Source organism: Phyllopteryx taeniolatus, chromosome 7, assembly GCF_024500385.1.
Source record: "Phyllopteryx taeniolatus isolate TA_2022b chromosome 7, UOR_Ptae_1.2, whole genome shotgun sequence".
NCBI lineage: Eukaryota > Metazoa > Chordata > Actinopteri > Syngnathiformes > Syngnathidae > Phyllopteryx > Phyllopteryx taeniolatus.
In genome coordinates, this window is record NC_084508.1 from 18150804 (window position 1) to 18163983 (window position 13180).

At 40.3% G+C, this 13180-nt stretch overlaps 1 protein-coding gene across 7 annotated transcripts in view; it reads left to right on the forward strand.

The window, feature by feature from the left end:
* Positions 1-13180, forward strand: part of mast3b (microtubule associated serine/threonine kinase 3b) — a 40729-nt gene that overhangs the window by 5006 nt on the left and 22543 nt on the right. For 2 of the 7 annotated variants that reach the window (XM_061778126.1, XM_061778129.1), the window contains exons 2-6: positions 5254-5342; positions 8713-8785; positions 10129-10149; positions 10460-10607; positions 11519-11597. In XM_061778126.1, the coding sequence (XP_061634110.1) occupies positions 8743-8785; positions 10129-10149; positions 10460-10607; positions 11519-11597 (291 nt within the window). In that variant the 5' untranslated portion in view covers positions 5254-5342; positions 8713-8742. Of the gene's footprint in view, positions 1-1554; positions 2010-5253; positions 5343-8712; positions 8786-10128; positions 10150-10459; positions 10608-11518; positions 11598-13180 lie in introns of those variants that run through there. The other 5 variants (XM_061778127.1, XM_061778124.1, XM_061778122.1 and 2 more) reach the window with 5 other exon arrangements.

Below are 13180 nucleotides of genomic sequence, written 5' to 3' on the forward strand. Positions count from 1 at the left end.
GCTCACTAACAGGGAACTTGATCTGAAAGGGGACGTGGGTGAAAATCAGAGGTGGGTAGTAACGCGCTGCATTCACTCCATTACGTTTACTCCAGTAAAAATTTCCATAAACTGTCCTTGTCAGAGTGCTTTAAATGCACTCTACTTTTTACTTTTACTTGAGTATTTATGTGAAGGATCGATACCAGTCATGCGTGTGAGCTTCTATTTTTAGACTCCATCTTCGACTCCCGCATAGGGCGCCCGTTGCGCCAATCAAACGGGATCACTAATGTCATTTGACTCCAATTCACCAATCAGACGACACAAGGCAGTCACAGGACAGTGTACGTAGCCTTCGCGAGGTAATCTAAATGACTCATTTTGGGGGGGGGGACAGCTGCGCGAGTGTGTTTACAGACCAAAAAACAACACTTTGTCATGCAGCTCTTCAATTGTGACTGCCCAAACTTGGATATTTCAGCCCACTTCTAACTTGAGAAAACAGCTTGTGGTAAATTGCAGATATTATGCTGTTGTTTTGGTAGTGGATATGGCAAAATTAGCTGTGGTGTCGCACATGCACACAGCAAACAGCTTAGCAAATAATGTTTCTGTAGGGCCCAATGCATGTGTTGTTGGTTTTTGGGCAGTTAAAAATTTAAATGGTGGCAGGTGTGTGTCGACTCCCATATATTATTTTATTTTATGTTCATGCTCTGATTTAAAAAATAATAATAATAATAATAATGAGAAGACCTTTTTTTTGTCCATTTATTATTATTATTATTTTTTTTTACTGTGCATAGTTTTCCTACCAGCACATGAAAATAAGTGTCTCTGTGGTTTTCAGTTCCGTTTCACTTCCACAGACTGTCGAACAGCACCACATTGTTTTGGTCTACTCTGAATAACAGCGGTAACAACAACAACGTCTAAAATGAAACTGAAGAACAGCACTCTTGCATTAAAACAATACCATGTCATATAAATGCTGTAATCCCAAAGCCAGGAGTATTAGCATGAACAGTGGTGGCGGCATTTAAATTACTTCTTCGGGGAGGGGAGCCATTTCTGTTTTTATATGCAGTTATTCACCGGGGATAAGTTCCAGATCCACCTGCAATAGGTGCAAATCTGCACTATAGAGAGAGCATATAAAACCACTTTTTAATTTTTCACTCTTCCCACAGGCTTTAAAGATTAAAATGTATGAAAACACACTTTTTTAAAGTATTATAAGTATGTCTTTTTAAGAGTAATTCGGAAAAATATGATTGATCACGATATTAGTGTTTTTGGATAATAGTTTTTGGTATATTTACTGTTTAAACTATCTTTCTTTTTGTTTGTTTTGTTTTTTGCGGAGTACCTTGATCAGTGATAGCCTCCGAGGACCATGTTACATTTTTGACACTGATATTTAGACAATCTACGAGTTATTCATGAATGTACACTTTGTACAGCGTGTGCAGTCGAAAAATATGTGTCGTAACCGTTTTCACAGTGAAGTTTGTTTCTCAAAGTACAACGGCTTTTAACGTCAGTTGAGTCATTTGTGAAGTTATCAATCGCTGGTTGTTGCCTTTCAACCGAGGCAGCAGTAGGAGCCAGAGTAACCGAGCAGCACTTGAACGCGGCATCAGACCTCAGGTTCCTCACAGTACAGACACACAGGCAAGCAGCAGCGTCTTCATGGTGGTCGACGTTATCCAGCAAATACACCGTCGTGGCGGGGTTGATGTTTCGGGGACACTACCGCAGTTCGACAGCGAACCGGAGCATGTAGGGAGCGTCGAAACGTCTTTGAGTCGTACTGCACGCGGCAGACGTAGTCGGCGTTGAATACAAAAGGAGCCGCCGAAAAAGAGACGATGGTTGGGAGAGCAGAAGAGGAGCTCCAGTGTACTGACAAGCTCAAAACACTTTTAAGGTTAGGAAAGAAATTCATCTAGTATGTCGGACCCAAGTCAACCGAGCCAGAGCAAGTCCCATTTATTTCCTGGAGCCTTGCTGAAGCGCTCAAAAAGGTTAGTTCACAGGAGTTGGGATTTTACCTTTTTTTGTTTTTTTTTTTGGTTTTAACTGAACATAGTTTTACACTCTCGTGCTGTTTGCTGTGATTGTTTGGTATTGTTTTGAATGACAATTTTGGCTTGTAGTCAACGTAGAAAAGCACATTATATTTCGGTTTTTTTTTGTTTCTGTTTGTTTATCTCCCGCGCCTTGATATTTAATAGCTACAGCTAAATGCTCGAACGTTAATCCCAGACTCTGGGGGACTCGCCTTGATGGTTTTGTGTGGGAGAGAGCTGTTTACTGGAGTACTGTATCATTTGACTAGCTGGCTCACTCTTGGGTATCAGTTAAGACACTGGTGTACCGCTCTGTTGGGATGAGGTTTAACATTACAGCAGCTCCACAATACACCCTAATTCGGGCCAACTAACATGTAGGCTACAGTGGATGTGTAGACGTCGACGTCCCAGTAATAAAGACGCTTGACTTGGCGCTTTGTCTGCAATGGTTGATAATATAATATAATGTTAATATATAATAATAATAATAATAATAATATAATTAATATAGTTTGTAGTTGTGGTGTTTAATGTATATGTGGTGTTTAATGTTTGTTGTTAATACCCTCATACAACACAAAACCCCTCCAGGCCATGATGAGGAGCTCAACCAACGTGGCTGGCCCATTGTTTATGTTTTGCAGTACGTCACTTTGTTTACCTTGAAAACACAGACAATGGTGAAAAAGAGACACTCTAAACTGGAGGGACATATCAATTAAATGTATAGTATAGTTCAGTGGGAATCAGTTTTATCTTCCTTATAGGGTTAATGTTTGGACTTGATGTAACTGCCAGGGTCAAGTAAATTCCCAACGTGTTAAAGTCAAGTGTCAAGCTGTACAAATGCAGTCACATAATTGTACTACTGTAAGGGTGGTTTAGAAATGTTATTTTTTACTGGTGTTGGTCACACCAACACATTGTTTAACTCCTGCTTATTTCGAGGGGAATGTATGTATGCATTATATCTGCTCGAAGTACTGTTGCACCACAATCGCAGTGTTCATCCCCAGTGAAACATCTGCTAATGGTGGTGTCTATGGTCCAAAAGCCCCCCCCCCACACTCCACCCCCACACACACACACAAATCAGTATCGGACATCTGCAGCCCAAGCTGGGTTCGCTGCTATCGTTGCACCCACTCCCATCAGCCTTGAGTCTGTTGACAGGAGGTTCCTTCTTTGTATTTTGGCTCCCATTAGTTGTCCCTCCTACTCTCTAAGGCCATAGTCGTGTGTCATGAATTTGCCTGCCGATTAGAGTTCCATCCATCCATTTTCTGAGCCGCTTATCCTCACAAGGGTCACGGAGGGCTGGAGCCTGTCCCAGCTATCATCGGCCAGGAGACGGGGTACACCCTGAACTGGTTGCCAACCAATCGCAGGACACATATAAACAAACAACCATTAGCACTCACAGTCACAGCTACGGGCAATTTAGAGTCTTCAATTAACCTACCAATCATGTTTTTTGGGATGTGGGAGGAAACCGGAGTGCCTGGAGAAAACCCACGCAGGCACGGGGAGAACATGCAAACTCCACACAGGCGGGGCCGGGGATTGAACCCCAGTCCTCAGAACTGTGAGGCAGACGCTCTAACCAGTTGTCCACCGTGCCGCCCAGAATAGAGTTGTAGTTACGTAAACATTCCTCCGTGCAGATCTGCGCCGAGGGTGGAAATAATCTCAATGGTTGGTTTAAATCTCTGTGGATGGCACAAAAAAGTCCATCAAACTCTTGTCAAACTGGTTGTCAGGGCTTTATTTTGGTAAATGGAAAGAGTGGAAGTGTACACGGTCTTGTGGTTGAGACTCAAATTCGGTGCTCCAGATATACTGGTAATATGGTCACTTTGTGTCCTCCCTACCTAAAAAGCCATCAGTTACATAGAACAGCAAAATGTGTCCCTTTAAAGGTGGACACAGTGTTGATGAAAAAACTGGACCATCATCCTCCTCCTCCTCGTCCACCATTCCACATCTGGCTAAAATGTTATCTGATGTTATAATGACTTACTCGCTGTCCTGTAGACCAGGACAGAGGCCAGAGTTTAGTGGATTGTGGGTACTTCCGAGGTTAATCCGTGCAGTGTCATTATTCTCATTCTGCTTCGTAATACAGTTGTATATGCACACAAATACACAAGTAAACACAAGTGTTGCATAAGAATAGTATTTTTACTGGACAACCAAGGCCGAGATGATTATACAAAACTTTCTGAAATACACAAGGTGGTTTTTACGTGGACCGTTTTAACAGTCTGCTTAACTGTGCAGATCAGATCCGTGTGTGTTCTGCTAATATCGTGGCAGATGTTATACAGGATGTCTACCAAAACACTCACTGATTTTAAACACATACAAGATGTAACATTATAATATTTGCTCACACTTAGTAGCTATTGATGCATGATTTCATACAGTTTCATGTGTTATAGGATAGCATTACTGCCTGGTTACTCTGCAAACATCGATGTAATCTGTCCACTTTCTGCAGCATATCGGGAGAGATTATGCGTTACTTCTTTAGTGGTACAATTTTTCAGATCATCTTGTGTTGTAGGAAGTGGGGGTACACTCACAATCCTTGCTATATAAAGAAAAAGTCACAAGTGGTTAGGTCCGATGACATCGCAGGCCACTGGCAGAACCCCTGATTGTCATATCCAGCACGGTCCATCAATCTGTTTGGCAGATGCTAATTGAGAAATCTCCCAACAGCGAGGTGCCCGTGTGGTGGGGAACCATCTCGCTAGTTGTGGAAACATCCAAATCTCCAGGTGATGCAACAGTCGTCACCCCTCGAAGAAGAAGAAACTATAAAGTGTATTAAGATATCTAGGGCCCTAAGACTGAAAATAAAGTATCATTGAAATGGAAACTATGGACTCAATTTTTATGAATTTATGTTTGAATTGGTTTAGGTATCATAACGTCATGAAATCAGGGAGTATTTTTGTGGACACCTTGTATTTACAACAACCATTTTTGAATTCACTGTCATTGTTTACAAAGAAGAAATAAAAAACTTTTTAGGCAGTTTTTTTTAAAGAAATGCCAATGAGGCAAAACACCTGTCCCAACATTACCTACATTACCTTGGAGTAGGTTTCTATGGAATTCTTCTGTGTGATCAACATTGATTGTTGTGTGCTGAGAGAAGGTGTAGATTTTTCTCCTGTTTGTTCTCCAGCTGTCGCAGCAACAACAGGAAGAGCCTCTGTGTCGGAACGCCATCACCCACTTTGTCCCGACCTCTCTCCCCCCTCTCAGTCCACACAGGTAAGAGCCATGCTCTGATTTGCAACAGTAGCACCTACACAGAATATGCCATTCAGGTCTTTGTTGGGGTTGATCTTAGCTTTGTTGTCCTAAAACGTTTTTTTTTCTTTTTCTTTCTTTTTCTTTGGGGAGGGGTTTGCTTACATGCTAACCCTACACTACAGTTGTTAAGTATCTGCTTTTAAGACATAACCGTGTATGCTGACAAGCTTGAGTACTTGTGAAACCAAAGTAAAATCCTTCATGTTTTAAAAGATTGATCATAAACAACATCTATGTTTACTACACACAATTCTGAATAGTAACACTAAGAGGTTGTTCACCAAGCAGTTTAGTTCCGTTCGTCATGGTCCAGTGTTGGTCAGTAAATTCTGAGCAGGGTTACATTTTCCGTTGCGTTGGAAGGTGGAATGCGTATGGCTGCATCATCTACATCAATAGTGTGACATCATAGTGTGTATGCCACCAACGAATTAAATGGAGAAGATGACTGCAACACAGACCAATGCCATGTGCTGTCACTTTCCATAAAGTAGTGACAATAGCACCGTGAATTCCTTTCTCCATCTGAATCCACTGTCTTTTTCAATGGTGTTATTAGTTTAACACAGTAATGAAAATTCCCTGTTGACCAATCACTGGACAGCAGTAGGTTGAGCTCCATCGGATGTACAAAGGGTATTACTGGGGCCGGTATCCCAATAGAAGGGTGTTGAAAAATGTAAATGGAATTGAACTGACAAATACTGCTAGGTCAATATAATGATCATATTTATTCGCAGGGAATACGGTAGGTTATCTAAGATGACAGGGCAAAATGCTGTTCTCCTTATTACAAAAACAAGGCAGTCACATTATCTTAAAGCCAAAAAGTAGAGCAACAGATGATGCGATGACAATAACCTTCTCGAAAATAGTTTTACTCTCATGTAACACCTAATCGAGTGTGGTGGCTTGCTGGTTCTTAATACACTATTTATCTGTTGGCTCTCTGGTTCTTAATACACTATTTATCTGTAAGATGCAGCAACCATGCATGCGCGCGCGCACACACACACACACACACACTTCTGTTTTGTTGCAATTTACTTGTCACTTAAAGAGCAGTTAGACGTGTCAGTGGAAGCAGTTGGTTTATAGTTGAACCAGTCCAATTCCATTTCTCGTAATTTGAGCTCAGCATGATCGGCTGATCTGTGCGTCTCAGCACGTTGGTGGCCAAACTATTTAAGAACATTTTGATACACGCGCTAGAAATGAGCACTGGCTCTGATTTCACGCCAAGATCTCTTAAGGGTGAGTATGGTCTCTTCCTGCCACGTTGCCTTGCCTTCCCAACAACTTTCACGTCCTCTTTGGGCTCTCCCGACAAACCAGGAATCAAAATACGAGCTTCAGCTCCAACCCTCCTCAGAATTACGATTTCCACAGATCAGAATAAGAACTTTTAGGTGTCAGCGCGTTATAAAGAAACACATCAGCGATTCCAAGAAACCAGAGTATGAGCTCCCAAGGTTACAGTTTGTAAACTATTGGGCCCATTAATAAGATATTAGACAGTGTCAGGCATTAAGTTTTTGCTGTTAGTTGCAAGGCACAAACCACACGGCCTACATTGATAATCACCTAATTTATTTGTTAGTTCAAATTACTCAGAGACAGGCACCTTGTCTGTGGTAATTTAACATTTAAAATACGAAACCAGCTGAGAACAAAAAGATTATCTAATCTTTAGTTGCAAGCATCCTCCTGCTGAGCATTTACGATTTGGCATGTCTGATGCCCAGATTACCTCAGAAAGTAGCATGATGTTTTGAGACCACAGAATAATATCTCTGGTGGCAAATTTCTGCAACTGGCACTCCACTGCAATACCATGTTTTGTTTGCTTTTGTACAAGACAATTTAAGTGTAATGTAGGACTTCAATAAGACACCTTCCTGTGAGAACTTGTCTTTTGCCTTCTCGAGACAGCCAATTATACATGGTTGCACTTTGGGAAGGCTAAAAAGCAAGGAACTTTTAGCTATACAGTCCACTATAAATTAGAATTAAAATCTTTGTCATTGCACACAATGAACATATGAATTCAGAAATCTAGCATTGTTTAATAAGGGTCACAAAAGCAGTATCCCCTTTCACACTACCTGTAAAAACGACACATACTTTTAATGGGGGGCCAAAGTCAACCCAACAATTTTCTGCCTTTGTACGTAGTAGCAAAGCTGTAACAGAGGTGGAATCGCACCTGTGTGTACCGGAATGGCAAAAGGCGTGCCAGAAGGATTACTTCGTTTTGAAAGCTATTGTCACTGTGGCACTGTCTGTCAAATATTTCATATATCACAGTAGACACTGGCTCTGTTATCTGTTATCTAGCAGACGTGCTAACCACTTCGTCACTGTGCTGTCCAAAGTAATGAACATACAAATAATATTTTAGGTTCAAACTGTTGCCATGATATATATATATTTTTTTAAAGCAAATAGTTTTTGAGTCATGCAGATTATTATTTTTTTTTTGATTTTTATTTTTTTTAAACAGCTTCTGTAGTTCAAAGCGGGTCCCGGCTGAAGCGCACTGACACGGCAGCTACTTTACAGAAGAGGTGCAGTTTCGTCAGTCATTTGGAGTAGGCAGCGTCAAACTGAGCAAAAAGCAGTTCAAAGTGTGTCCAAAGGCTGTTGCAACAAAGGGAGTAGAAATGAGCAGAATCCTGTTTTTGCGTTAACACAAGAAAGCAGCCTAGTTGAAGGCAGTTACGGAGTTAATCACTGAATATTCCAAAGGACATGGTTACCATTTATGTCATTTATACGTCATGCACATACTGACCCACTTCAGTGGTGGTAGCAGCTGTTGTGATAAACTACATACGATGTGTACTTTAGCCTATCTAAATGAATTACACACGTCACAGATAATCTTCTTGCTAGTTGTTGCTTTAATCTGCACTCACTGGAAAATCTTGGGAGTCTAGGCTGCTCGTGCCAACAGTGTGCAGATGTGCAATCTGTCAAGGATTATATCATGATAGAGTGCAATCAGTCTCTAATCGCCTCCATTTCTCAGATTCAAAATTGTGCTCAACCCCTTTGGTCTGACAGACCCCCACTTTCCAATTATGGCTAGACATAAATAGGGGCTTCTGGAATGTTTGGAGAAGTAATACCAAGATGATGTGTCATACCATTCAGAGGTGCTTGTTGCTGTAGCGATTGAGGGTCTGTGTATAACAATGAAGTCACCTAATAAACACTGCCATGTAGTCATTTGCAGTATCTTTAGATTTCCTTTAATTCCCCTGTGTCAGTTATTAATAAAAGTGTGAATACAACTAATAGTAACTTGAAGTCCTTCCTCTTTCAGCTGCAAGCAGCCCACTGGACAGCCCCCGGAATGTGTCGACTAGTGCCTGCCTCAACTTTCCGTTTGCACGAAGGTATATCTGTATTGCCCCCATGTACTGAAGTATTTCAAGATACTTTGTGACATCTAAAGGCTCCATATTTGATGTCACAAATACCTGCTTAATAATCTTTCAGTAATTTTAATTGGTGTATTGAATTATATAAAACAATCACTGGGTGATTTATTTTTTTATTTTTTATTTTTTTATTATTTTTATTTTTTTTTAATTATGCCCAAGGTCAACAAGTTTGATTACTTCAACAGCAGCAAATTACATTATTTGCCTACCCAAAACTGCTCAACTGCAGGGCTTTATTCTCAATTGGGCTGCTAGTTGTTAAATGTGTTGTGAATTTAGCATTTGCTGGATTATTTTCAAATAAGATCACAACAGAAACTGCCTATTTTAAGTCCATAGTCTGTTTACAAGCCTTTTTATTTAACAGTTTAAACTCAAGTGAACCAATTCACATGATTGATTAAGGGTCCATAATGAAAAAGATAATAAGTTTCATCACACTTTGAGGATCCCCCTGTGAGACTTGGGGTCTGCAAGGTGATGGAGGCCATGCAGCCTCGAGCATGCATACCTTGCCGTCTGCCTGATCTTCCAGGCGAGGATTAATGTGCAGTGTGCTGCCATTTGTTAGATGGTACCCTGAAGCCCACTCACACAGCATTCAACCCAGTTCCTATGGCAACATGCTTTCCTTGCATGCATGTGTAGCCTACAAGTGAAGCTAAAAGTGGGATGGCACCTTGAAGCTACTTCGCAACAACCTAACAAAAACTGAGCAATACAACTCCCAGAATTTGCCGAACCTTGTGAAGCTGAAGTCACAATGCAATGACTGAAATACATGGATAATCATATTGTGGTCTACTGTGAATGAGCTTCTATACTACACAGTGTCAGCCTTTATAGCTATTTAATTGGCTCACAATGTTTCTTCTACAGACTTCTGGAAGTTATCTTTTAATGAAAAAACTTCATTTTGGCCTCACTAACACTAATAATTGTCAAGGAATGTCAGTCGTTGTGAACTTTTCTTGGATTTTATATTTCTCTTCAAGCTTGCTGGTGGAGTTTGTCTGATCGTGCATTTACCTCGGACTGTTGTGTTGTGTTATGTTGAGTTGAATTGTGTGTTGGATACATGCCAAATGTTGTGAAAGTTCCCCCTATTTCTGTTACATAAAATGCTTCCTGAGAATAATTTTAGTATGTGGACAAATGCAAAGTGGCAAGGATGGCAACATTGTCAAGATGAATTTCTCAGACGAATCCCAGAGGTCACAGGCTCATTTGCACTGTTCCGCAGTCTCACTGTAACTCTTTTTTTCCTTCTCTTCTCTCCTCTGCTTCCGTCTCAGTCACTTGGCTCGTGCGGACAGGTACCTTATTTTTCTTGTGGGATAGAAAAAACCTATATACAAAGTACTATATATATATATATATATATATATATATATATATATATATATATAGATATAGATATAGATCGATATCTATATAGATATATATATATATATAGATTCTGCTCTGTGTGCATACACTGACATTCGTGTCGCTACCGCATTATGCATTTCTACTTGAGTTCTCATACTAACAAAGACAGTAATTGACTCAAATCAATGCTGAATGATATGGAGAGTATAACATTTTAATAGCACTGTAGCGTCTTCAATGACCTGTTTATCTTAGGCTTGATTGTGAAAGAACAAAACAACGCTACTGTGGGGCGTAGCCAATGGCAGAAACAACAGAGCAAAACGTACCAAACGCAACAGTTGACATGCTCGCTCAGTCTGTCTGTCCATCTGACTGTCTCCCCGAACGCACCGGGCCCTCGGTGAGCAGCGAAAATTTACTGTATTATTTATAAATGTATACATTTAGACATTACATCATATTGGAATGAAAGTACACTTTTTTTCACAACCCCTAGGTAGTGGTATTCGTCTATTATATGAGACAAAATGTTTTCATTTTCCTTATACCTTTGTATAATACTCCATCCATCCATCCATTTTCTGAGCCGCTTCTCCTCACTAGGGTCGCGGGCGTGCTGGAGCCTATCCCAGCTATCATCGGGCTGGAGGTGGGGTACACCCTGAACTGGTTGCCAGCCAATCGCAGGGCACATACAAACAAACAACCATTCGCACTCGATTTTTTTTATTTTTATTTTTTGGGGTGGGGGATGCATATTATACACGAGAAATTACGAATTTGAATCCAAAAGCCGTATTAAAAACATTGAGGACAAGGCATATTTTCTTGTAGTTGTGCACTGCAGCATGGTCAGGGGTTTTGCTTCCCTTATTTCAGGTAGGTGATGGAGAAAAAACATTAGAAACACCTCACAGCGCAACACATTTGAACACTAAAACACATTGTAAACATATATTATGAATTAATCTCTTGACCATGTCAATTGAAACCTAGAATTAGTGTCAATACTGCTATCTTTGTAAACATTGTATTATGAATTAATCTCTGACCATGTCAATTGAAACCTAGAATTAGTGTCAATACTGCTATCTTTAGATTCTGCAGGTGTAATCAATGACGTGGTTTGGATTCTATATGAGGTTATTGCGTATAATCCGAACGAAAAATGGAGTGATAACAAAAAAAATATTTCATACAATATGTGACAAGAAATTACAAAAAGATGCTCCTGTAGCAACAGAACATGGTCTGTTATGTAAGGTTTTTTTACATATAAAATGCTAACCAGTGCCTAATGTGATTTTACAGAGCTGAGGGCCGTAGATGGTCCCTGGCATCCCTCCCCTCGTCGGGCTATGGAACCAACCCACCAAGCTCCACTGTTTCAGTAAGTAACTACCCCACAAAAAATGGTACCATCCTTCTCTGTTGATACATTTCTAACACCTTGTTCAAACCCAATAGCGCATTAGTTTATGCCGCTTGGGACACCAAATGCCACGCCAGAGTTGACAAACAGCTAATTGTCTTCTAGCATCATCTGCTTGAATGAGTCATTGAGCCAGTCTGTTGAACGCAGTGTTAGAGGTAGTAGGCACAATCTGTGTGGCCCCGTACAGTCTGTATGCGTGAATGTTTGTGAAGGGATTAAGTTGAGTGTAGAGGCCCCCTTGCTGTTTCTTATTAAGGAATTGTATGGGTGATTTCCCACTAATCATGAATTTTATAACATTGTTTAAAAATAATTGTGACAGTGAGATGTGGTTTTAAGTTGATTCAGATATGGGAACTATTGGCATTTGAATGATGAACAATGATAAAACCTTAGTGAATGGCCCATAACAGTTACTATAACAGTTACTACAACAGTCATAACTGTGTGGACCCACGATTTCACACTCAGTCCATCCCTAACGTGCTGCAATTATAAGGATCTTTATTGTCTGACCCAGAAACACACCTCAGGTCAGTGTGGACAATAGAGGCTTTTCCACCAACCAGTCCAGGAACTTTGAGTTCCTGGTAGCAAAAGGTTCCTGTGGCCCCTGTGGTTTGTGTTTCATTCGCACTAATTATTTCAGGGTAATGAGGCTGATGTTGCTCATTACTGACACCTACTGGTCTAAAAAATGCAGGTCTTTCAAGCTTTCAATGTCTTATTTTATATCTTAATCTAAATTTCAAATATTTTTGATACCTTTAAAGCCTAACCCTTTATTCGGGTGAGGCAATTGAGAACCGATTTTCATTTGCAATGTCAAGCTGTTTGCAGACATTCTTTGATGTAGGAAGTTTATTATATATACATTTCAATAAATTAGCATATATTTATTCTGTTTTATTGAGATGACATATGTAAATAGGTTGTGCAAAAGAAGCTTTCAGATGGCTGATGATGTGATTTCTCAGATGGAAAATGCAATACGGATATGAGCCTGAATCCTTACACAGTTCCACTACAAATTTGAGAACAATAAATCACATCTACAATCATCTGAATGCTTCTACATTTACTTATATATATTTATTCAAAAAGATAAGTTTTTCTAATGTCTTGGCATTCAGATGATTACATTTTTCTTCATGAAAGTTCTCCAGCTTTAGAGAATATCCACTCACATGCGTTTTATGGGCCTTTTATTCACCATGTGCTATGAAGAAATGTGATATTTAACTTGTTACTATATCACATTGTACAGTTTGTATATATAGTTGCTTCTATTTTGCTTTGTTTTACTCTGCTGTCTGCTGCCAGGTTAACATTTCAAATACCTTACCTGGACAAGGTAAGGACAATGCAGAGTCCTCAGCTGGAAAACATAAAGCTCTGTATTTGGAAGCCTCACGCCCCTTCCTCGGCTGAGGAAGACGCACATGCCCGCTTGGGCTCGGACCTCCGCTCCTTAGCACAACCGAGTCGGCCGGCGGTGGACCTTGCCGCTGAGGCGATTCGAAGTTTTGCTTTTCAAT